Source organism: Motacilla alba, chromosome 5 (assembly GCF_015832195.1).
Source record: "Motacilla alba alba isolate MOTALB_02 chromosome 5, Motacilla_alba_V1.0_pri, whole genome shotgun sequence".
NCBI lineage: Eukaryota > Metazoa > Chordata > Aves > Passeriformes > Motacillidae > Motacilla > Motacilla alba.
In genome coordinates, this window is record NC_052020.1 from 5,427,227 (window position 1) to 5,452,182 (window position 24,956).

General features: G+C 44.5%; 2 protein-coding genes across 4 annotated transcripts in view; one reads left to right on the forward strand and one right to left on the reverse strand.

The window, feature by feature from the left end:
- The first annotated feature begins 1,485 nt into the window (after positions 1-1,485).
- TCP11L1 (t-complex 11 like 1) lies at positions 1,486-16,768 on the forward strand. Of its 3 annotated transcripts, XM_038137469.1 has the most exons (11): positions 1,888-1,994; positions 3,894-4,065; positions 5,324-5,489; positions 7,644-7,776; positions 9,011-9,131; positions 9,805-10,025; positions 11,054-11,190; positions 11,610-11,803; positions 12,128-12,309; positions 12,944-13,116; positions 13,327-16,768. In XM_038137469.1, the coding sequence occupies exons 3-11, from the start codon at positions 5,336-5,338 to the stop codon at positions 13,560-13,562; spliced, it is 1,551 nt and encodes a 516-aa protein (XP_037993397.1). In that variant the 5' UTR covers positions 1,888-1,994; positions 3,894-4,065; positions 5,324-5,335; the 3' UTR covers positions 13,563-16,768. The 3 variants fall into 3 exon arrangements, with proteins under 3 accessions (XP_037993398.1, XP_037993396.1, XP_037993397.1); XM_038137470.1 differs by lacking the exons at positions 1,888-1,994; positions 3,894-4,065 and adding an exon at positions 1,486-1,508; XM_038137468.1 differs by lacking the exon at positions 3,894-4,065 and having other exon boundaries at positions 1,864-1,994.
- CSTF3 (cleavage stimulation factor subunit 3) overlaps positions 16,769-24,956 on the reverse strand; it is a 48,147-nt gene continuing 39,959 nt past the window's right edge. Inside the window, exons 14-21 of the mRNA XM_038137467.1 lie at positions 23,820-23,963; positions 23,617-23,719; positions 22,124-22,193; positions 20,741-20,936; positions 19,109-19,262; positions 18,623-18,717; positions 18,432-18,492; positions 16,769-17,473 (exon numbers count right to left, since the gene is read on the reverse strand). Of these exons, the coding sequence (XP_037993395.1) occupies positions 17,271-17,473; positions 18,432-18,492; positions 18,623-18,717; positions 19,109-19,262; positions 20,741-20,936; positions 22,124-22,193; positions 23,617-23,719; positions 23,820-23,963 (1,026 nt within the window). The 3' untranslated portion in view covers positions 16,769-17,270. The remainder of the gene's footprint in view (positions 17,474-18,431; positions 18,493-18,622; positions 18,718-19,108; positions 19,263-20,740; positions 20,937-22,123; positions 22,194-23,616; positions 23,720-23,819; positions 23,964-24,956) is intronic.

Consider the following 24,956-nt stretch of genomic DNA (forward strand, 5'->3'; position numbering starts at 1 on the left):
TTGATGGAATTTATGCAATTATTACCACTGCTAACAGTAACTGAGTTTGACCTTTATTTATAGTTCAGCTTTTCTCATTGTTAATTGCTATAGGACCAAAATAATACTTCCTTTTCCTCCCCAAAAGCCAAGTACTCCCTCTATTCGAGTATCAAAATCACCGAGATGGAAGACACCATGAATGAAATCTCTCTACCACCTTTTGCCCTAGCAATGAATTTTTTTGGGGTTTTTTTTTCCCCTAATTTGCCTTGGATTATGTGAGTATGACATAACATTGATCTTTGACTTGCCGTGTGCTGGAGAGAGCTAAAAAACATGTTGTGCTTGATACTGCACAGCTTTTCTTCAGGCTTGCCAGCTCACTAACCCATGTGTGTGACAAATTACTGTGCTGCTTTAAGCTCAAATAGCACCAGATTGAGGAATTGGCTCTCCTGGGGTGGTAAAGTCAGTCTGGATTTTAAAGTCAGTCTGGCTTTGGTTGCCACAGGATGCACTGTTAGTGGCTGGTTATCTTCATCCCTGCAGGGTTTTGCTCTGTCTGTAACTCTTAGTGATGGCACCAGCTGTCATTAGAAAAGTGCTGGAGTGAATGAAGGGCCTTTGGCTTTTCTTGGGGCATTTCTTCTTCACGGCTGGCCTACAGTGGAAATACCAAGATTTGCAACTCGGGCAACTGCAATCATATGTGTGTGTATATATATATACATATATATATATAAATATAAAACGTGATCAGATAACTCCACAAGAGTCAAAATTAGATATCTTTGGAATGATATCACCGAAAATTCATTACAGCTGCTGTTGAAATGTTTGTTCCATTTAAAGTGTTGAGCTCTGTTCTTTTATTTAGGAGCAAAAACTAATTTAATTATGACAGCAGAGTAGTAATAACTGTGGTGAGCTGTTTTTAAAAAACACAATCTTGTGTCAGACTCTCATGTCTCACTAACTAATGCTTCAGTGATTACTGGTGTCTGCTGCCAGGGGCCAGAGTGTTTCTCTGGAATGGAGCTGAAGGACTTGGTGTGCAACAGGACAATGTTTTACTGTGTCCTAATGGGGGATGGAAGACAAAAAATGTAAAAAAAAAGCTTCTTCTAGTTAATTAGAAAGTACTTCTAAAAATAATCAGTTCCTGAAACCTAGCAGGGAAGCATAAGCCTTTCTAGTGGTTAGAGTTGTTAGTTTTAATTGAAAGGGTTTTATTATGAATGCACTTCCTCAGAAAAATTGTCTTAGCTCATACTTCAAAATGTGGGAGTGGAAATCCTAAATTAGTGGTGGTGTTGGATTGGTTTGCTCTTCAGCAGAAGTATTTTCCCTTTCTGCCTCCTGCCTGCTTTAACACCTCGCTTAGGAGGATGAGGTTCCTGTCCGGGCCGTGAGCTGCCAGCGGCGGGGCGAGTCCCGGTCACCGCTGCCCTGCCCTGCCCGTCACTGCGCCGGCCCTGCTGCCGAGCGTGCTCGGGCTACGGAAAAGCAGCCCGGGGCACTTCAAGGTGGGCACAAAGCAGGGCCAGCACACTCCTTCCTCTTTTTAGGGTGATTCAGGGAATCTGAGTACCTCAGCTTCCTCTTTGGAGGAGCTGGCGGTCACTCTGTGACCTGTATGAGGTGCCTAAGGACAATCCAGGACGGCGCTCCCTGCTCGCTGGGGGGCTGATCTGAACCAGCGCTGTGTGATGGGGCACACCCCGATCTGTCCCTCGCTGTCCGGCCGCGGGCTGCGCGGGGCGCTGCCTGGGCTCGGCACCCGCTCCGCGCCCCAGCGCCCTTCGTGCCCCGCTGCCGGGCCCGCGGCGCCTCAGCCGCTCCCCGCGGGCCGAGCCGGGGCCTCCGCGGGGGTGGCGGGGCCCGAGCTCCGCCCCGGAGCCGCCGCGGCCCGCCCAGCGCTGGGGCTGCGGCGCCGGCCCAGCCCCGCTCCGCGGCCGCAGGAGGGGCCGGGCCCGTCCGAGCCGGCGGCCGCGGCGGCTGCTCCGAGGGCGGTAAGGCGGGGCGGCCCGGCCGGGGGCGGCCCGGGGCGGAGGGCGGCGGCGGGGCCGGGGGCGCGGGGCAGGGCCCGGGCCCGGGAGCGCCGTGCGGGCGGCGCGGCGGCGGCGGCTCCGGGCCCGGCCGGGCAGCGCAGCGCCGGGGCCCCGGGCGGGCTCAGCGCCGCATCTCCCCTGCCCCCGTGGGGCTCAGCAACCCGCGGCCGCCCGGGCTCGTTTTCCCCCTTGGCCCATTGGTGAACCCCAGAGCTCCCGGGCCTTGCGGAGGGAAAATGTGGCCGGAGCGGCGGCGCTGCCGCAGGGCCGGTGGGGATGGGGACGGTGTGAGCTCCCGGCAGTGATGGGCTGGCAGGGCCTCACACGGAACAGGCGGCGCAGGAAACAGCGGAATTTCACAGCATCCCTGCTAATTGGGATGGCGGCCAGGCTGCTAGCGGGTTACAAGGGGAAGCAGGCTGTGCTGTGGAAGGGGAACAGAGGGAAGGGCAGAGCTCAGCGCTGGGGCGGTGCCTGGGGAAAGGCGGCCCGGCTGGGACCGCGCTGGGAGCGAGGAGCTGCTGCTGCAACCCTGTGTGTGCGCCAGGGCAGCACGGTGAAGTTTATTTACTGCCCACCCTGTGTGTGCTCCAGGGCAGCACGGTGAAGTTTATTTAGTGCCCACCTTGTGTGTGCCCCAGGGCAGCACGGTGAAGTTTATTTGGTGCCCACCTTGTGTGTGCTCCAGGGCAGCAAGGTGAAGTTTATTTCGTGCAGGTGCTCTTCACGTGGTTTGAGGAGCTGTAATGAAATGAAGCTGTGGAAAATGTTTTGTTTAGATTTTAATTTTTTGCATCTTTCTCTTGCGTTTCTGTTCTCATTAAAAATAAGTGCCAAGAAGTAGACTTTGCTCTGTTAAGAGTCTGAATTGTTTCTGTGAAAGGAGGGATGACGGTCATGCTTCTGGAAGAGGTATTGTAAAGCTTATTTACCCAGTGGAAAGAGGATATGTTCTAGATGTGTTCTGGCAATAATAGCAGTAATCCATCAGAAAAGAGCAGACTATTGCAAACTAAACAACTAAACCAACAAGTGTGCCTGTTTACATCATCTGCTGAACAGTCATTTGGTAGAATGGCCCAGGAGTTCTAATACCTGCCCTCCAGAGCTGAAATAGGATTTTTCTAAAACAAGTGGTAATTAAATGAAATTTGGGCTGGGTTTGAAACTGTGGCTCTTGAGCTGCCGTTTTATGGAAGGCAACACTTCAGGGTGTAGTCTGCGTGGTAGGAATGATGGCCTGCTGGGCAAAGCTGGGGCTAGGAAGCATCAGACTGATGATCTTGTCCCTGTCATTTATCTTCTGTCAGTCCTCAAGCAGCTGAATTCAAAACTCAGTTTCCCCTCTATGAGATTTATTGTTTTTCTCTGCTTTTCTCAGGGCAGTGAGAGATTGCAAGGCACTAGGAATTGTTGTGTGCATTAAAGACTTAAGTGGGGCTTGGTTGAGTCATCTTTGTGATTCAGATTTGACTTCAGGAGGATGCTTTGTGGAAGAGAATGGATGGGAAGAACGACCATCTAGTCTGGAATGAGTGTGGAAGCTTTCATGATAATGCTTTTACTCTAGCCAAATTCAACAACAGGTTTCTCTCTCTCTCTTCAACCAGTCCTATTTTATATTTTATATTTTATATTTTATATTTTATATTTTATATTTTATATTTTATATTTTATATTTTATATTGCAGTGCTTGCTATGCTCTTTTCTGTGAGCAGCCCCTTTATTGACAGAGCTCCTCATCCTCCATCTAGAGGTGGAGTGAGTCTAACAGTACCTGTACTGATGCCTGTGTGCCAAGGCTGTTCTCCTGTGTTATTCATCCCAAGCTTCTCATGCTGTTTTCTCTTCTAAAATAGAAATGACACAGTGCTGTGGGCAAGTGTTGCATGCTGTTGTCTCTCATGCATCGAGCAAGATGATGATCCTGAGTCATTGCTGTAGAGCAAAACTGTTCCTTACATGCCCTGAGCTTTCCAGCTGTCCTGAGGAATCACATTGTGCAATCAGTTTCAGCACTGGTGGAGCAGGGTCAGTTATTACAGCTGTTGTATGAAAATAAATCTCACTGTTGCATTTTATATGTCTACACTGTTGCTAGCATCTGCTGCCTCCTCTTCAGTGTAGTTTTTGGCGCTGTATTTTCTCTCAGTGGCTGTGAGGTGCCTCTGGAGAGTGTCTCTCTTGCTGGGAACTTGGTTTATTTCAAAATGTGAAAGTGGGGATGGTGGGATACGAAGGAAAAGAGGAAGTTGTTGTTTTTCCAGGAGCTTTCTTTTATTTTGAAATCAGACTCTTCCGGACTCCCACTTCACAGAACATCTAAGTTATTTAATTTAGAGACATCATATGCTCCCTGAGAGATTTCTGTGAAATTACAGCCTGAGCAGCAGCTTCCTGTGTGATAGTTCTCAATGGTGGATGTTGAAATTACGTTATTGATAGGGAAATCTGAGAATGAAATAAGCGAGGATAAGGAACCAAGTGAGACTTGGTTTTCTACTGGTAATTTTTTCAGTATGACTTGTGGTACCCTGCAGGTGTCTGCAATGTGATATAAATATCCTTTCATATGTAATGTCTAATAAACCAGGATTTTAATTACAAAAGCTGTTCTTGACTTTACTTTTAGAGTAAAGTAGCTCTTTACTAAGCTTAATTAAAGAACCCAAACAACTGTGATATTTTATGCATAAATCAGGACTCTTGAATGAAATGAAAATATGGGAATAGAATTTTAGATTAATTTCTTTCTAGTTCTTTTGCTGCTTCTTAATGCTCTTGGATGGCTCAGGGGGAAGTTTTTAAGCTGTGTGCAGTTGGGGCAGACAGTAGTTCAGGGATATGTTATGTTCAGGAAGATTTATTGCTGTGTAGTAAGGAAATGTTGTCTCATAATCTTTTGTAAAATATGTTTGTGACTTTGTCCTGAAGGTGTTTTTCGTTGTTCTCTTAAAAGCAGTGCTAGGAAAGAAAACAGTATCTTTTTCTCTCGTCTGTGTCATTATGGCAAGGGAACAGTTTGAGATTTTTGAGAACTGACTAGGGCTGCAGATTAAATAAATGGTAGCTGTGTTGAAAGCATCCCGTTTTGTGGGAGATGGGAAGTGAGTCACTGAGTCCAGGTCCCCTGCCATTATGGGGATGACATCATATAACTCCTCATAAGAATTCTTTAATTCTTAATTTTTTTTCTTAATCAAGAGGACTCCTGGTGATGTTTACCCTCTCAGCCATGTCAGAAAATGCTTATTCATTCCCTTTTTCATATTTTTTCCTTTTTGTAAAGAACCGACTGAAAATGTCTCAGAATCCTGACAAGCTGAATTCAAGTGAAGAGAAGTTGAGTGCTTTGGAGGATGATGAGGAGGAGAGCTTGGACAACTCGGATCAGTCTGTCCGAAAAAGAATACGACAGAGTGCTCCAGGGCCACACAGAGATGACACACCCAAGTGTAAGCAAAAATGCTTTATGAAATATACCAAAAAAAAGTCAATTCTGTACTTGTTGTTGGGGGCACTCCTAGTGTTTTATAGCATTCTGTGCAAGTTTGACTGTCTTGCAGTTAAATGCAGTGTGACTCTCGATGTTATGCCTTGAAACTGTAACACTTTTGTCCCCATTTTCTTTTTATTTTCCTAATGGTACACGCAGTGTGTACATTTTCTTAGTTGTACACAATGACCACGTTGCTCTGAGCCACATGTATCCTAAACATCCTGGTGTGTTTGTGCTCTTGGAATGGATGAGCACCACCCCAGTGTGTTCCAGCTAAACTGACTCTGCTGTTTGCCTCATCAGCTGAACCTTCTGCATTGCTGCAGCCCCTGCTCCCGCTGCAGGGCAGAAAAGGCTGTTATCAACAAAGGGATGTCCTGTCAGCCCCCTCACGAGATAGATGGAAAGTTGTATATTTAATCCTAATACTACTTCCATTAAAGCAGGTTGCATATTTTTCCTAAGGCATATTTTTCTTTGCCATTCTGCTTTTAACATGAAGGTCTGGATGCAATGTGGGAGCCAGTATTTCTGGCAAATCTGTAGATAAAACCAAGGGGAAGTTTTTGGCTCCCGGGATTCAATTCAAAGAAGCAGAAGTGCCCAAGCTTCTATATTTCTGTAGGGAGCAACATTTTGCTGGTTGCATTCTTTTTACTTTTTGGTTGTGTTCAGTGTGGTGTTACTCAGAGGAGAAGTTCTGAGGGAGTTTCTGTTGCCATGCCTTGCTGGTTGCCTGGTGGGAAATGGGGTGTTTGTATGGACAGAGGCTCTGAACACATGGAAGGAAAAAGCATGGCGCGGTCTAGCACTGCACTGCACCACAAAGAGCTGGTTTGATCTCAAGCCCTTCCCTCATGTAAGGGAGCAGGTATGAGAATGAAGTGATGTGATTTAGGAGCAATCTTTGGCCAATGGAAGAGTCTTAGCTCTTAGAACCCCCAGTGCTGGAGTGAAGTCATTTGGCACTTGGACGAGAGCGCTGTGAACTTTGCTGTCTGCTGGTTCTTCTCAGAACATCAATCCTTGCTGTGTTCCCAGAATCACTATCCAAGGTTAAGCTCCAAGCAGAAGGAAATAAGGACTTAGGAGCGCTGCATGAAAAGAGCAAGATATTGATGAAAAACAAGCACGTTGGAACCCAGCTGTATGAACTCAGAGGAGCTCTGCATGGCAGACAAGTGATGGACACTTCCTTTTGAAAGACCTTTTTTATGTAATTACTTAAGTCCAATCAACATTACTTAAGTCCAGTCAAATGAGATGGTCATAGTTTGCCTGAAACATTTGTCAGGGAGCCCAGCCTATGAAGATCCCTGCTTGGTATCTTTCACTTTTGGGATGAGGATGTTGCTCCTATGCCTGGACTGTAGCTGAAGTGAATGAACTACAGAAGAGAATGGATCCATGAGGGCACCAACCCTGGCACTAACCCAGGGCCCAGTCTGAGGCTGCTGGCCCATCCTGGTCAGTCCCAAATGCCTGCCAGGGGAAGAGCTCTTAAGCAGTGGTGCTGCTGCTGCTGTCCTCTGTTGTTTGAGTAATGGCCTCTGGGGAGAAAAAAAGAGTTTGGAGGAGTGCCATTTGCATTGGAAGTAGTGAGAATAATTAGCTGCTGGTGTGCTGCTGCTTAACAGTGATGGTGATTGTTTGTTGGCTGCTTTAATGATGAAATCACTTCCTTGAAAAATGTAAAACTGAAATGGCAATATCTGCACAATACTTGTGGAAGTAGTATGGTGAAAATGCTGCTGTTTGTAATAATTTCTTCCTGCAACTGGGAGAAAGATGCCAAGATGCTATGAAGCCATCCTAAAGAAGTATTGGTTTGTGTGGGGGATTTTGTTTGGAGGTGGTTTTTAAAAGAGCTTGATAGAAGCAATTGACATACTGAGCCCAGAATATCAACTGGGATCCACTCCTTGGTTTTTTGAAATGCTCCAAACCTGTGTCATCCACCAGATGGGAAAGGAAGGGAAGGAAAGGAGAAAAATCTTCAGCTGGTGCTGTCATTTGATCCTGTGTGCTGTCAATAAGGTGGAAAGGGTCCAAAAGACTCTTTCTGCAGGCTTTTGTTGGGAACTGTCTGACAGTGTAATTGATGTTGCAGCCAGTCCCTCTCGGCCTGTGTCCATAGAAGAGCTCATGGAGACAGCAAAGGGAGTCACCAACATGGCACTGGCACATGAAATTGTGGTGAATGGAGACTTCCAGATAAAACCAGCTGAATTGCCTGAACACAGGTAAGGTTGGTACCAAATACTAAATAAAATGGTGTTTGTAGAACTGCAGAGCAGCTCTGGGGGTTCAGGTAAAGGCTCTGGCTGGTGCCTTTTCTGGCAGTGCCTGGGAGGAGGTAGGAAAGAATATGAGAAGAAGGTGGTAACTGTGCAGTTCTGCTTTCCCAGATGTGTATGTGTGAAAGGAGAACCTCTTGGATTAATTGGAGATGTGTGGTGCAAACCCCAGAGTGCTGTGGTTTCTGTTGTGTCCCCTTGTCCCAAGACTCAGAGGCTGCAGCCTTCCCAGTACCCCAGGCTGGCTGCAGATGTAGGTAGTGCTTTTAGCAATTTTTAAGCTTTCATTGCCTGTGGGAGTAAGAGGAAACTGGTTATTTTAGTTTTTTCTGTCTGTTTCTTCAGGGGTATTTTGGGAAGAGATTCCTGTGTTTTATTAGGTTAGTCCTTGCTCCTTTCAAGTTGGAAGCCTTTCCTTCTCTGTATGGGTTTGCAGTAATTGTGTGCCCTGCTTAGAGGGGAGAGGGAGAGCAGAGGAAGCTGCATCTTCTGTTTTTCTCTCTCACACACACAGTGAGGTGTGGCTGACAGCCTCCTGGCTTGATTTAGGAAAGGGGGTGGCATATTTCATGGAGGGAACTTGGTCTCCACTGGGGCCAGTGTTGAAATTACACCTGGTGTGAACAGGGATCGTCACTACTTTGAATTAGGAATCGCTGCTGAAGCAGTGGAATTAATTTATTTTTTGTATACAAACTGATCTGGGCCCTTATCTCAGATGCAATACTTATGTAGTGAAACAGAAGATTTTGTGTCAGGGAAGTTACTTAATTTCTGTTAGGTTTACTACTGAGTTTTATGTAGTGGAATTGATTTTACTTAGTGGGGCCTTTAAAAGGAACATGAATACTGGTCTTTTGAAGACAAAATGTAATCTTTGCTATTTTTGTTTTGGTCCAGTTTTCTAGATGTAGCATGTGATAAATACTTTGAAGGGTTTTACTTTGTAGCCACCTTTGCTGGTGTGTAACCTTATATCAGGACATAAACCATTCCAAATCCTGGGTCCAGTTTTTCTTGCTTTTCTGAGTAACTTTAAATGATGAATCTCTGTTAATCATCATATCATTACTGCTACATTATATTTATATAATTACATGCTGTGCTTCAGGAGCTGCAGGTTATCTTTGTAAGGTGGTGCAGAGAGCAGTATCATTCTTTCTAACGTGTTTATTCGCAGCTTAGAGAAGAAAGTCAGAGATATTGTGCATAAAGCTTTCTGGGATTGTCTGGAAGCTCAGCTAAAGGAAGACCCCCCGACATATGATCATGCAATTAAGTTATTGGGAGAAATTAAAGAGGTAAGATGATGTGATATGAAGGGAAATGATTGAATTTGAGTAGCTGCACTGATATGAATGAGCAAAATTGATTGGAGTTTGGCTTTCCATAAAATATCCTCTTGTTCTTTTTCATTACTGTATCACTGCGAACATATACAAGCTGTATAATCCCAGAGGAGAAATTTGAATATAAAACCAAATGTAAAACCATGTAAGGTGATTAACAGGTAAGCCATACCAGTTCCATAATTCCAAGCTTCCTTCATGTTATGGCACCGGTATTAGTTATGGAATCAGTGAGATGCTCCAGCACTGGACTGATGAAACCAAGCACAACAGTCTGAAGTATGATCTGTGCCACAGAGTGTTTACCACTTCAGTATCACACAGTGTGAGGTGAAGCACTTGGAGTTGGTGAATGACTGGTTTAAAAATAAAAAATCAATTATTTATTGTTTAGATAAGAATCCCTGGTAGTGTTCAAGGCCAGGTTGGATGGGGCATTAAGCAAACTGGTTTAGTGGGAGGTGACCCTGTCCCTGGCAGGGTTTTGGAACTAGGTGATCTTTAAGGTCTCTCCTGACCCAAACCATTTTATGATTCTATAATTCTGTGGGAGGTGGTTTAGTAACTGTCTGGATCCTTGTAGTCTTTGATGTAGAACTAATGCACTGTTAACTTTCCATTTCAGAGTCTTCTGTCGTTCTTGTTGCCTGGTCATACTAGACTGAGAAGCCAGATTACAGAAGTTCTTGACCTGGATTTGATAAAACAGGAGGCAGAGAATGGGGCCCTTGACATTTCTAAGTTGGTCAAATTTGTTATTGGGATGATGGGGACTCTCTGTGCTCCAGCTCGAGATGAAGACATCAAGAAACTGAAAGATATTAATGAAATAGTTCCTCTTTTCAGGTACTGAAATGTATTTATTAGTCATGTTCAGAGTCCCTTAAATAATTTTAGAAGTGGAGGGAGCAACTTGAAACTCCTAGAAAGAAAAGAGTAATAGGGAAAAGGATATAGCTGTGGGTGAAGGGGAGAGATGCTCAGGAGACATTAACAAGGGCCATCTCTGATCCGGTGAGTTGGAGTATTTGTCTGGCTCCTGCATGCCACTGAAGGGCATTTGCTTAAATGTCAAATGCAAATAAGCTGTAAGATGAATAGTCAGTTTGGATCAGAGTTGAATGTCAACAGCAGAAGGTGAAAGAAGCACACAGGGGCTTAGGGGAAAAGCATTACTGGTTTCCAACCAGTTTGTGCTTTCCTCCCAGTTTGAGCTCTCTTTACCCCAGTCCCTGTGTAATTCCCTGTCAGTTCTAAAGGGAGTGTGTGTTCCACATCTGGGAGCATCCAGGCTTCTGCTTTGCCACCATGTTCTCAGTGGAGCAGCTCAAGGTCTCAGTACTTGGGAGAAGCTTCATTAACCTTGCTGTTTTCTAATTTGAAAAGCTTCCAGGAGTTCAGGATTGACTTGGCAGAAATACTGCCAGCAGGAATAAAGTTGCTTTGGAATCAAGGTGTTTTTCTTTGGTGTTTGTTTGTTTGGTTTTTTTGCCCCTTGGGTCTGATTATTCACTTCCCACTGAGGCTGGCTTTCCAGGCTGCCAACAGCCATGGCATGCAAGCTTGGAAGCCCAGATATCTTTTCATATACGATACTGCACATCCTGGGAGATAAAATCTGTGGAGCTAGTGAAGTTAATTCCATGGAAGCTTTTTTACAGGAGAGCAAGATGTGTTTCCCACTTGGAAGAGGCACATGCATGCATGTACATGCTTGCTCCAGCTTTCTCTGTCTCATGCTCTGAAGTTGTTAAGCTGTTACTGTTTCCCATGCATGTTTTTGCTCTTTCTTTAGACAGCCTGTAATAAATCTTGTAAACAGCACCTCTGAAACATCTGCAGCCTTGAATAACTTTTTCTGTTTGTTTGTTTAGAGCAATTTTCTCTGTATTAGACCTAATGAAAATGGATATGGCAAACTTCGCTGTCAGTAGTATTAGGCCAAAATTAATGCAGCAGTCTGCTGAATATGAAAGAAAGAAGTTTCAGGAGTTTCTTGAGAAACAGCCAAGTATGACTTTGTTCCTTTCTTTCTTCCCCCCGACCTCCCAGTAAACTGCGTGTCTTTGCTTGTAGATCATGAAAAGACCTCAGATATTTTTATAAGTTCTAGAATTTGTATGGTAAATGACACTTTGGGGCTTGTGCCCCAAAGTCTGCCAGAACAATAGTTGTGCCCTTGGTACATTCAGTTTAATTTCAGTACAGTGTAGGGCATGATTACCCAGCATCATCTCACCTCTGATTTCCTGTAGCTGTGTGGTTTTGTTTTAGATGTTCTGCTTGATGCAATAAATGAAATGCATGTCATATCTGGTATCATGGGCATTAGTCATAGTAACTAATGGGATTGTTTGGAAATTATTGGTGGAAGAACCTAACTATGAAAAGGAATTTTCTCAACAAGTGGTTTTTTCCCTGCTCTTCCAGATTCTCTAGACCTTGTCACAAAGTGGTTGCAAGAAGCAGCAGATGATCTTGCAAAGCTGGGACATGGAGTGTTGCCTCCCCACTGTAATGATGGTGCCACTGGTGGAGCTTCTGCCTTGTGCTTCACTGCTGTACAAAATCAGGCCTATCTGAAGCTTCTGAAGTGGGATCACGTGAACAGGCCTTTTCCAGAAGTAGGTATTCCACAGAAAAATTGGTTCTGTGCTTCTTCCGCTCCTCTATTCCCAGCACACAGCAGAAGCTGTTTGGATTTGTAGCCTGGCAACATGTACAGTGCTAGACCATTGATCTCTGGCTGGGAGGTGGGGCAGCTCTGACAGGTGCTTGTCCTTCAGTGCTGAAACTTGCTTGGCTGGGAAAGAGGAGCCAGTGCTTTTCACTGTGCTCCTCTTGCTGGCCTGCTGTTCCCTGGGCCTTTGCTGCTGCACCCCAGTGTCCCTTCCCAGCCCTGCAGACTGACTCCCTGCTGTGCTGCCTCCTTCCCTCCCTCCTTGCAGACGCTGCTCATGGACCAGACACGCTTCCTGGAGATGAAGCTGGAGCTGGAGCAGCTCCTGGTGGTGGGGACAGTGCTGCTGGTGACGTTCAGTGCAGCAGGCCCAGCTCTCATTGACATGCCTGGATTTGCCGAGAGAATCAAAAGCATCGTCAAGGTGCTGCTGACAGGAATGCATCTCCCGTGAGTACAGCACAGTCCTGCTCTCAGGGGCAGCTGGGGCTCTCTTGTCACCCTGGGGAATGATCAGGTTAAGCCTCTTTCTGGCTGGGGACTGCAGGAAATGCAGAGGAGGTGATGAGGGCTTTCTACGAGTCCAGTTTTTCTTCAGCTAACTCACACAGAGCTGTCTTTTTTGAATCTGCTCTTGCATGGTTTGTACATGCTGCTCTTTTTAGAGCGTGTTTTCCTGGTGCCTGGCTGGCACAGGAGAGTGCCAGCAGCTGTCCCTGCTCAGAGTTTGGGCCAGGCTCCCCAGAAACCTGAGTGTGGCACAGTGAGCTGCCTGCAGATTCAGTTGTTACACCTACAGCTTTTGCTTTAGTCAGAGCTGTCCTCAGGCAGAAAGTCAGCTCTTACGTGTATGGATTGTTCAGGCTTGAAGTCTTGAATGTTCTCCTACTTCCTTGCTTTAGATCTCAGCTTTATTTTTCATGTATATATAATTGTATTAAGCTTTATAATTGGCTTTATCTGCATTGTGCTTTTCCCACTACATTTGATAAGTAAGGCAACTCTAATTGAATGATTTATTTTTAAGAAGTGGGAATACAGTGAGTAACTAATACACAGTTATGCTGAACCTCATGTTTCCTAGCTCCTTTAACCTGAAGGAATCCCTGGCCACCGTGGGTGAGAAGGTGTGTGCTGAAGTGAGCAGCTGCCTTTGCCAGCATGGCTTTACCCCGTTCTCAGCTGAGAGAGAGGCTGTGCTGAAGGGGCAGATCCAGGCAGTGGCCAGCCCGGATAACTCCATCTGCAAGCTCATAGGTAGGTCTGGAGAGTGCTCTGCTCTCCCTGTCTGTGGAGCTGGGGCTGGGGGATGTGCAGGGCTCCTCTTGCCCTGTTGTTTCCACGTTGTTTCCGTGTCGTCTTTCCAACTTGCTGATCACATTCAGGTTTGTTGCGTTTCACATGAGGTGACGCTGTTTCTGATTCACCATCTCTTTTGAAAACAAACCAAACCCCTGTTTTTTCCAGATTCTCGAATTCAAAAGTTTCTGGAGAATTATCTTGCATCCAGTCACCAGAAATCATTGCCTGCCATTCCTGGAGGATTAGGCCCTATTCAGAGGGAGCTGGAAGAGGTTGCTGCCAAGTACATCCGTCTTGTCAACTACAACAGAATGGTCTTCAGCCCTTACTATGATGCAGTCCTTGGCAAAATACTGACTAAGGAAGAATCCCAAATTGTAGGGAAGTCAGAAGAATCATAAGACCAGTCTGTGTGCTATCAATACAGTATTGTCAGCTATTAAATAAAACTTGTACCAATATTTGTCTAGGAAAACAGCTTTCCGTGTAAATACTGGTTCCTTTTAACCCACGAGTGCTGACTGGTGAGGGAAGTAGAGGAGATGCCAAAAGGGTTCTCAGGTGGAAGATGAGAGATGCATTTCTAATATAATTATCCAACCTGGGCAAGGGGATATCATGGGAGTTTTCTGGCTGCAATTTTTAGATTTTTGAGCTGGTGATAGGTAGGGAAGTTTAAGAACCAAACTTTGTATTTAAATGGCTCATTTCAGGGCATTTAACTCTTAATTTACAGTGAACTTCGTTTAATTTATCCAGAGCTGATTAGCAATGGTTCTTCCCAGAAGGGGTGATTTGGTTTTTTAAAAAAATCTTTCTTTAAAGAATTAATTAAGTTAAAATTCTAAATATGAACTTTACCAGACAAAACACCAAGCCAAGCAGCACTTTACTGTAATATTATGGTGAGTATGTTAGGCTTACTAGTTTTTTCTGTATTTTACTGCATTTTTAATAGCATTTTTTTGCTGTTTACCTGCAGATGTTACAAAACATAATATATTTTTGTAGCAAATTTTCTGGTTATTGGGTAACTGTCCTCTGCTATGTACAGTACTCCCAGAGGTGGCAATCTTATAGATTGCAGCTGTATTTATATCTTGTAAAGATTTCAGAAAGGGCAGAGCTAAAACGTTTTGATAAAAGTGGCATTTCTTACCTTTTTTTTTTTTTTTTTGCTAGTAATTTACTCCTTTTTAGGTGAAATACTAATTTTAAAGTAAATTCTCATTTGCAGAAGGTGGATTTAAAGTGTGTGAAACTTTAGGTTGAAGATTTTGGGCTTTTTTAAAAACTTCAACAGGGGATGGTTGCATATTCAATCATGTCTTCAAAAATATCATGTGCAGAGCACTGTGGGCAGTATAAGTGATTTTAATGTACTGTGAGAGGCGAATGGTTTGATGTTGGTTTGAATATACAGGGAATATTTTAGTAGATTTTTTCACTTTCTAGATGTGTTCTTGAAACTTAGAATATTTGTAGGCCTGGAATTTAATAAGCTACATGTTGTATAGAGGGGAAGAGCCCAGTGATCTTACCTTGCAATCTCAGGCTCAGCTGGGAGGTAAGTGAAATTTTCCTCTGGTTGAGCACAACTGTGTCTTACTGTAATCAATATTTGATGGTTTTGTGAAAGCAAAGTTTGTAGTTACTCACAGTAAGTGGCCCAAGTATGAGGTTGTCCAAACCAGAATGTGCTGTCTTTAAAAAAGCAACAAGGCAGGTGAAATAATTAAATGAAGGGCCCTTGTATTGCCAACAGGCAGGTTAATTTAGGAATCAGCCAAACAGAACTTGCAGAAGCACTTGATTATAATCCACTGTTGATGCTTCCCTTTCCAGTTTCCTTTGAATGTCAGCGTGGATAAAGCTGCACCAACTTTGTGTTTGGAGGGGGATGGAAGAAATAAGACCTTTTTTTCTGTATTAGCCTATGCAACTCTAAACCAAATCTTTTCTCATTCGTTACAAAGCCCCTTCCCCAAGGGAAAAACCCAGCAAAACCCTGTGAGAGTTCATCAGCTCAGACAAGGGATTTTTCTCTTGGCCAAATGAATATCCGTCTTTGAATCCTTCTTTGAGAACTCAAAAATGAGGTTGGTTAGCCAGAAAAAAAAAGGGTTCTGAGTAGGGTCTATTTCATTGCTTGGATCAGCAAAGGCTTCTGCAGAGGTCTTCAAGGCTGCTGCCTCAGCTTGCTGGGTTTTGCTATTAGAGCGGGCTCTGCCTCACATCACAGCCTGAAGCTCTGCAGCTGCACCGGCTCCCTCAGCCTGTGCTCAGTGAGCAACCAGAGCCATCACTGTGGGGACAGCCCCACCACAGATAACCAAGGCACTGCTGTTTGCAGCTTTCCCAAAGGAGAGCTGCACGAGTTAGAAATTGCTGCTGCTCTTTCATCACTCAGTCCTGCCTAGGAGCTGCCTTGAGAGGCACAGGCTTAGGTGAGGCACAGGACGAGCTCGAGGGTGTGGGGAGGAGCAGCGTGGAGGGACAGGTACCTAGAAAAGCCCTTGAAAGGTGTGTGACTGATGGCAGGGTGCAGGGCACTGCTTTAGCAGTGGATGAAACCCTGACTGAGGAGATGGCTGCTCCCAGGGCTGGGATCCAGGGGTCAGGGCCCACGAGTGCCTGCTCCTGCCATGGCAGCAGGGACTGTGCTGCCAGCAGTGCTTGTGCTGCCACACAGGGAATGCCAGCTCTCCTCACAGGACGGGTTTGATCCTAAGCCTTTGAGTAGCAGAAAGATCCTAGAATGAGGGAACAGAGTGCAGTACTCACCTGGCTCCACTCTCACCTCCAGGGCCCACACAGAAGGAACAAATGCCCCTGGCACAGGTGCTGGGGGCCTTTCAACAGGAAAGATCTACAGGAACTGCAGTAGCTTCCCACAAGTGCAAGGTAATGATTCTCCCAGGCTGTTCTATTTAACGAGAGTGACAAACAGTTTCTCTACATCCTCTCTAGAAGAAACGGGGAGCTGCAATTGAGTGGCAAAGCAAGGAGGACATTCCAGGATGGCTAAAGCCAGCCCCATCTCCATGGGCAGGTGCTGCTTCACCCTTGCCCTGGCAGAGAGGAGCCCTGAGGCAGCTGTGCCGCGTGGGAATGGCTTTCATTTGCCCCAGGCTCTGACTGTCCTGTAGTCCAAGGGGTTCTTAGGATCTTATCAGAGTCAATCTTATCACAGCTAATTCCAAGTTAAAAGCTGAAGTAGGCATAGAAACTGCTTGGAAAGCTCACATAGTGTTTCTTTAGCTTGTTTGAAGATAACAAGTGCAACGATGTAGCCGATTATTAACATTTAGCTTTGTATGTTAAGTGGAAGAGCAGTGCAGGTATTCAGGACCAGGCGTGCGAGCCAGTGCTCCTGAGCTACCCACACTGAACTGAGTTAGTCTTATGATGCTGTCTTCTTCAAACAGTCCTGGAATTACAAGCCAAAGCGTGCTGTATCCTCTAGAAAATGGAAACCAAGCTCCATTCTAATATGTATGCTCTGATCAATTTCCTGTGATGGTATAATTAGCATTGCTTTTGAAGTGGCTGAGTAATATTTAAGAAGTACCTTGTTGTGTTTGAATAAAACCAGAATGAGGCATGATGTTATGGATATCCTTTTATTTGAAAGGAATGGTCTTTTGTTGTTTTATTTTTAAATTTTCAACTACAAAACAGATTCCTTACATTCTGCCATAAATAAAAACGAACAATAAGGCAGGACACTACATGAACAAACTGAGAACAACTGTTTTCCAGAAAATGTGAATTAAAAATGCTTCACAAGTATAAGCCATCCAGTTTTTAAAATAAAACTGTTGAAAACCCACAAGAGTTCAAGTGGTAGATGTGTACACCCTCGAAGAACAAAATACAGTTTTGACATTTTGCACTTTTGGTTTTGAAAACCGAGTTTTGTTCAGAGCACATTCTAAGGTTGTTCGGGCTGTTTTCAGATCAAGAGCCATATGGGAGAAGAGGCACCACAGTAACAAAACCATGTTCAAGGATTTTTTTGTTTGCAGCTGTCCCTTTTAAATGCTTGACTTTTAAGAGACTGGTTCAATGCGAGTCTTTGTCTGTCGCAGCAGAGCTCCAAACTTGTTTCACCGGATTCTCTTTTGCTGTCGTGCTCTGTAAATGTCATGTACAGGGGGAACTACAGATCCTTTCTCCTCGTCGTCATCAGAATCCTCATGTGATCTCTTCACAGCCTTGTTGAGGATGGTGTTGTTTTCCACAGGTCCATTGCCTTCCACAGCTATTTCAGGCAGGCCGCCCGTGATTATCCGTACGGCTTCGTCAACAGCTTCAGAGAGAGACACAGAGCCACTCAGTGGGGGAAACTCAGACCCTGTCCCCCAACCAGCACCCAGCAGGGACACCCAGAGATCAGCACCCCAGCAGGGACACCCACAGACACCTTGGGGACACTTCTGCAACACGAGACACTTTTCTTGCCCTGTTTTACAAATACTAAGCCTTGGCTGTCTGAAGCTCTGAGCTGTGGTGAACACCAGTTACAAAGGAAATGCTGCTGCTCCAGCTCGAGCCCTCCCTTTACACAGGAATTGAGGTCATTGGAGAGCTGCAATAAAACAGGAAGGCCTTTTGGGAATCAGGGTAACTAGTTCATGATTCACCAGAGAGGCTGCAGAGCAAGTCAGTTTCTGCTTCTCAACAGAGGAAGCCTCAAAAATACCCTGTATAATTTAAATAGATATTTTAGTTTCACTCAAAGAAATTAAATTCTACATTTCTTTCTCTGTGATATTTTTTTCCTTAAACAAGGAGGGTGAAGAGTAGCATATTATCATCTGCTGTAGGATCTGTGCTGTTTCTCTGTTCCAGAACCCTCCTTCCCTTCTTTGCAGGAGCACTGCCTGCAGCTTGTGCCATGCACTGCAACAAGGTGCACTCAGAGTTATCCCTCACCATGCTGCAAATTTGTAATCTGATGTTACAGCTGCAATGCTGCTGGAAATGCTGCCTTTAAAGGGTATTCTCAAAATCTTAATTTCTTTCTTTCAGTTGACACCACCAATGTATTAAAGAGCAGCTGGTGATTTGCAGTTTTTTGACTTTTTGTTGCCTCCCTCCAGGTAAAAGTGCAAACTTCTATACGCAGATTCCAGTGCAATCTCCTCTGCTCTTGAACACTAATTACAATCTGTAAATGAGGTCTGGGTTTTAGACAGAAATATCCATATGTAAACCCAAGTCTTATGCAGCACTAGCACAGCCTCCAGAGAGGACAAGTAACTTACTGTCTGGCAGTTTGCATCTTCTGAATATCTCCATGAGCTCATCCACTTGAACAAAGGGACCCTGATTTGTTACCAAAGGAAAAAAAAAAGTTTAGAAGGTTATTTTCAATAGAGTGATACACACTGTGGTTCTGTCATGACAGAATGTCTTCCACAGCTTTCTGAAACGTTCAGAGTTCTTTAAAACAAACCTGAAAACAAATAGGAGGTGGCAGGAGCTTCATGAGGACTACAGCTGCTGGTGGAACAGGAAATACCCCGCCCGGGACAGGATGTAAACCTGGAGCTGTGGGGAGAAAAGCTGGGTGAAGCCAGTGCAAGGCAGCTGGGCCAGAGCTGCTTTTGCACTGCATTGTTATTTGACACAAATAATTGGTACCCTGTCCCTTCTGCCTCTACTAATTCCACATTGTTCACTCAGCCATCTGCTCTGTGATGTGTGTAACAGCTTATTACCTTTTCCCAGACCCCAAACTCCTTGTGCTTATTTCCATGTGACCTTGGCATTAATTAAAACACATGTGCCTTTAGCAAGCCAGTGAAATGACAGCCTGAGAGTTAAGTACAGGTTTAGATGACTGAGGAGTCAGAGGAAAGCCTCTGATTAGGCTGGCTGAACAGCCAGGTTCCTAACTCGCCACAGGTGAAACACAACCACTTCCCGAAGCCTGACTTACGTGCTAAGTGTCTTGGCTGAAATGGAATCATCTGCTGGGTGTCTGGTTTGGGATATTCAGGTTTCCTGTCTACTTCATCCTTGAGGACAGGCACGATGGAAGGTGCAACCACAGGGTCTGGAATTATTGCTGCTAGCTTGGCACGGGAGACATCCTGTGAAAGCCAATTAGAGAGTGCTGAACTTGGCAGGATCACATTGCTACCTTCAACTACAGAACAAAACCTCGCTCTGCACCAGTTGCTTATTCTCACTTTGTCTTCATTATCATCTCAGATGGCCTCTTACAAGACCATCTGGGCAAAACTTGCACGGTTTCATTAAAGATTTTAATCCCACAGCGACCCAATGGAATGGAATGGAAACACTTGTTTCTGTTACTGAACGTGTGTTTGTCATTTTGGAGTGGCTCCCTTTTTAGGTTAAGAGGATTTAGGTGAACAGGTGCAGACCACTAGGCCTTCACAACTATCATTTCTCCCTCATTTCATTCCCCAGATTGCTTTAGCTGGAAAAGAAGCAAAGCATAAGGCAGTCAGCAGGCATCAGTTCAAACAGGATTATGTTTTGGCATATTCCAAGCAGCAGGACTGCACCTTCTTAGGTACACACTGCCCTGCATGCACTTAGCAAAATGTACTTGTTGGTAAGCTCATATCTAACCTCAAAATAACTTTTCCCCCACTGCATTCAAAGAAAAGTATTCAGTGGCTCACTGTGAATCTGATTTCCTCCTGTCAGATTATTTTACAGCTCTGTGATGGTCAGCAATGCAGCTGCTTTGTTAACTTTGATGGCATCTCTATTTTCCATACATTATTTTTCTGTGTAAGAAGTAAGTGGAAGCTGAGGCACTGTTTTAGAAGCATGGATTGAGGCTTCTCTTCCTGTCCATGCAAATGGCAATCAGCTGTTTCTGCTTCTCTGGCAGCCTTCAAAAATGTAAACCAACATCCTGTTCTGTTCTAATGATTCCTCAAAGTGTTAAATGACTGAAATAGTAAAAATGCATGTGGTTAGAAACAAAACAGGAGACCACCAGATCCAGGGTCTGGCCTAGACTTTGAACTCCACATGGCAGCAAAAGCACTTTAGCCCTAAGAAAGAGCTGAAAAAAGAGGCACCACTGATCCCTGCCAAGAGCTTTCCTCAGCCATTCCCAACAAACAGTGGCACTGCAGCACGTGGGGTTTGATGCAGCTCCCAGTGGAGTCAGGGGAGCTCTGCCATCTCAGAGCAGAAGGACAGCCAGCCACATTTCATACAGATGACCTGATCCTACAAATTTCCCACAGAATTCTGGTTCTGGAAGGAGCTCAGATGAGGAGTGGAGACCTGTAGCTGCAAGGTGATGGCATTAACACATCGACCTTTCCATGGGAAGGTGAGAGGTAACCAGGAATACCCAAATTGCAGCTGGTACTGATGGTACTGCCTCCTTTCTGCCCTTGGCCTCTGGCACTTTACTGCCCCACGAGACCAGGAGGAGGAGGAGGAGGAGGAGGAAGAGGCCTATTTTACCTGCTTTTCTAGCAAGGGGAACGACTATAAGGCAAGTCCTAAACAAAGAATTGCCCAAGATTCCTAGGACTGAAAAGAACAACAGTGAACTGAAGTGTTCTTACCCACTCACCTTATAACCAAGGGCCTTCAGCTCGCTGGCAGAGCAAGGGTACAGATCCATGAACTTGTACCTGTCCACCAGCAGAGCTGTTTCTTTGCCTTCATATTCTTCCTTGAAGGCTGTAAACCTCCGTTTTTCCACTTTCAGGATGCTGGCCAGATCCCCAATGTTACTTTCAAAGGCTAAAAACCGAGCCCAGATTTCCCTGGAACAGAAGAGGACACTGAGAGTTACGGAAGGAGGAAGGAATACTGAGCACAGCCCAGTTAAACACCCACAAGAGGACAGACCCAGAGGAGGCCATCTGGGAGCACATGGCCATTTCTGTTATTTGCTTTAGGTGCATCTAAAATAGGCATTGCCCTCCCAGTGCCTTCTGTGTTTCTGTAAGAGCTCTCAGTCTGGTGGACTGCAAAGGAATTTGTTACAGAAAGGAAAGGAATTCTGGTGTCAAGGACTTCAGCATTTGAGGTGAGCTTTTATCAAACACTCTGCTCATCCTGTATACACAGCTTCACTCTGATGCTGACACGGGAAGGACTTTTTACCATGCATTATGATCTAGTTCCTCCGCACAGACCAGCACATTCTAACTGGCAAGAACACCACAGGCAGCGCTTCAGAATTTTATACAGCCCAAAATATATATAGCTACTGCTGATTTCTCCATGGAGAATCTCATATATAACTTAAGCAACATCTGACCATATTTCTGGACTTGATTCAACTTTCATTTTAGCTTTGGAGTTCACCTTTGAAGAAGCTTCAGCTTTTAAGCTCTTGTGTTTCATCACTTTTAAATTGGGTATAAAAATATTTCTCACAGAAGATCAGAACTGAAGTGCAGAACAAATATGCACAGCAGTGCCATATTTGATTTCTTAGTTTTGATGCTTTTGTCTACCAGAGTACTAATGGTGAAGGGAACCCTCAGACTGCAAGGCTTTGGTGAACATTTTTTGAGAAAGAAACTTAAAATGTAGTTATGAAAATATGGCAGTGAGTGGTTAATCCAAATACCTTCTGGTTCCTTTCCTATTTTATTTTCATGGCTGGGAGATGCTCAGCACCCTCCTCAACAAATTCCTGACTCACCTTCTCAGCTCAGACCACTGAATCCTTCCTGTACAGGAGGATTTTGCACTCTACCCTCAACAATCCTGCATCAGTGAGGTTTTAAAGTCAATAAATTAATGAATTTCACTAGAAGTGGGATAGGGACTTTCCCAAATCTGTCACAGTTGTTGCTATTTTGGACAGCATGAAGAGGGGAAGGAACATCTGTACCTAATTTTGTCCTGCTGTTCATGTTTCTAATTTCTTTGGGATATTTATGGTTGAAAGGGGTTATGTATCTTTTCCAGTGCAGTGAAACTGCTTTTGCAGACATACCCAGATTTCTCAGGTGGAAGGCTCCCTGAAGTTAAAACACGTTCAAACAAAACTCTTGTATTGTTGTCCTCTTTAAAAATAGAAAGGGAAAAGAAATCACACTGAGTAAAATATATTAAAGACAAGTTAAAATATGTCCATTCAAAGAGATGTGTACATTGAATCAAGCATAAGGCTGACTTTCATGGATTTGAATTTCAGTAAGTATAAAGAGATCCGAGTGCCCACATAAAACCTTCCTGATGTTAAATTCCAATGTGAATTTGTTCCTTGGGAGTCTGTTTTTATTGATAGTGACGAACTTATCCTACTACAGGTTCTTTTATAAGAGCACAGCTATTGCCTGGCATCCCCTCAGGATTTCTGGGGCTTTTATCAATTTTCTTGAACTATCTCAGTAGCATATGTTGGTAAATTTAAATTTGGCCTTTCGATTCGTTATTTCCCTTTTAAAATCAGGGCAATATTAATATGCTTGTATAGTCCTCAGAAGTCCTCCCAAAACTATTGGACCTGGTTCCCAGCAAGCAGTCAGTCTTTGCAAATTGCCAGCTGGGGGGATGGAGAGGTTGGTGGGTTTGTTGCTAAAACTGCCAGCTCCTGCCCTGTGCACTGCACCACCTGCTACACTTCCAGTTCAGAGATCAGTTCTCCTGGGTTTCAGGGGTTCTGCTGCATTATTAAAATAGACCAATAAACTAGTGAGTTTTAAGATAATTTTTTTCTCATTGCAACTTCCAGAAAGGTATTGTCAATATTTACGTAGACCCTCAATAACCTAGAGCAAAATTAAATATACTTTAACTTAGATAAAATCTCTTATTTTACAGCTCACAGGAGAAAAAACCCTCAAAAATATTTAAACTCCCAGTGCCTGAAAAACCCAGGAACTTCAGTCTGACAGATGAATGGTGCCTGGTGCTGCAGAATCCACACAGCAGCTTGGGTTTCCTTTTTAAGAAGGCCATTCAGCCCCTGCCCCAGGAAATCCCACCCAGAGCCCTTCCACCACCACCTCCAGCTCCTGCCCGGGTCTCCCCAGCCCGTGCCCTGCTCTTTCCACTGCAGCTCCCCAGCACCTTCCAAGCATGACTGGCATGCCCAGTACTGATTTTACATCTTGCTCATCTCTTCTACTTGGGGAGAACGAGTTTAAATTCACCCTAGTGAGGACCAGCTAATCCCTCACTCCTCTCGTGCTGACTGTAAACTCCTTGAAATCTTTTTCCTCAGGATTTAAATTCCTCAGTGTACTTCCCACTGTTCACAGCAGATGCTGTACACACTGCCAGTGAGTTACAATTTGGAAAGTTCACTCTCCTCCCTTCAGCAGAATCAAGATTTAATGTCACCAGACTTCTGGAGCTTCGGTTCAGACAAACCAGCAGGTTTTAACTGCTGAGCTTCATGAAGAATTTAAACACCAAGAACTCGGCCTGGACCTAAACTCACAGAGTAATGCTTCATTAGACCTCTCAAAGCTCAAAGCTTACCATTAAGGTGGGAAAGGTAGTCGATATATGCCAGTACATATTCTGGAATGTCCCCATATTTTTTCAGCCCTAGCTCAAAAATCTTAAAGGCCACAGACTTATCCTGCAAACATTGGGGGGGAAAAAAAAAAAAGTTATTAGCTTCAGTGAGCTGTGCAGCCTCCTGCCACTCGTTTAGGATCAGGGTGAGCACCTGTGGTTACCTTACTACAATAATACTCCATTAAAGCTGCAGTAACATAGACATGGTGGCGGGTCCGGGCATCCTCTCTCGCTTTCTTAAATATCGTCCTTCCGGATTTAATGCCTTCCGCTCGCCTTGCAAATTTCATGTACTGGATATAAACCTAAGGTGCACATTAATATTTAAATAGCATCAGTGCTAACAAAGAACACCAGGATATCATTAAGGTTTCTTACTATGTCTGAAGTAATCATGACTCACAAAGTATAGCAGATGAATCCAAACAGAAACAAGGCTGTCTTGTGCCTCTGTGATGTTTTGCTTTAGGTACCGAGGCACCTTTTTACAGATTTAAAAACCTTTTTACAGATTTTTTTTTTAATAAAAAATGGAATATACCTAAGACTGATCCCATGAAAAGACAGTAGTTAATACACCGATTTTTCAAGGAAGGGGAGGTAAGGAGATGAATGTCATTTACATCAGCTGGTGCCTTCAGAGAACTCAAGGCTTGTTGTAAAAATGATAACTTTCCAATAAAGGTAAGATGTCCATAAAGCTAAGGAACAGCCAAAAGGCCTGATGAAGCATTTTACTGTCCATGATACAATCCAAGATACAAATCCTCCTGCCTGCAAGTATTTATACCTGATCAAGGAAATAATGAACGTGCTGCTTAATTCAGCAGCCAATTTGGAAAGTTCACTCTCCTCCCTTCAGCAGAATCAAGATTTAATGTCACCAGACTTCTGGAGCTTCGGTTCAGACAAACAAGCAGATTTGCATTTCTTTGGGATTCAACTCTCCTTCACTCTGAATTAGATCATGAATAGCAGCATTCCTTAGCAGGAGGAACTGGTACATGGCTTCCCATAAAAAGTGCCTTTGGGAAGCATTAGGATGTGTCTCTAAAGAATGGCAAGTGTCAGTAAATGGATACCTCTCCTCTGACACTGACCTGTTTAGTGTTAGGCTTCACACCTTCTTTTGCCCCCTCATGCTTTGTTGTGCCTGTTTATAATAAACTAAATAACCTTTTGAGGGCAGGTCACTTCTGACACCACTTGTTCAGCACCACCACAGCTGGCACATGGACAGTGTTCACCGTGTCACCTCAGCAGAGGTACAGCAGCACTCTGATACCTACGTGGTGCAT

What these genes read in the sequence shown, in the direction of transcription:
- TCP11L1 (XM_038137470.1), top strand. Translation starts at nt 5,336, where the DNA reads ATGTCTCAGAATCCTGACAAGCTGAATTCAAGTGAAGAGAAGTTGAGT. An exon ending in GCTGAATTGCCTGAACACAG is followed by an intron (nt 7,777 to 9,010) that starts GTAAGGTTGGTA and finishes GTTTATTCGCAG; the next exon opens with CTTAGAGAAGAAAGTCAGAG. An exon ending in CTGACAGGAATGCATCTCCC is followed by an intron (nt 12,310 to 12,943) that starts GTGAGTACAGCA and finishes CATGTTTCCTAG; the next exon opens with CTCCTTTAACCTGAAGGAAT.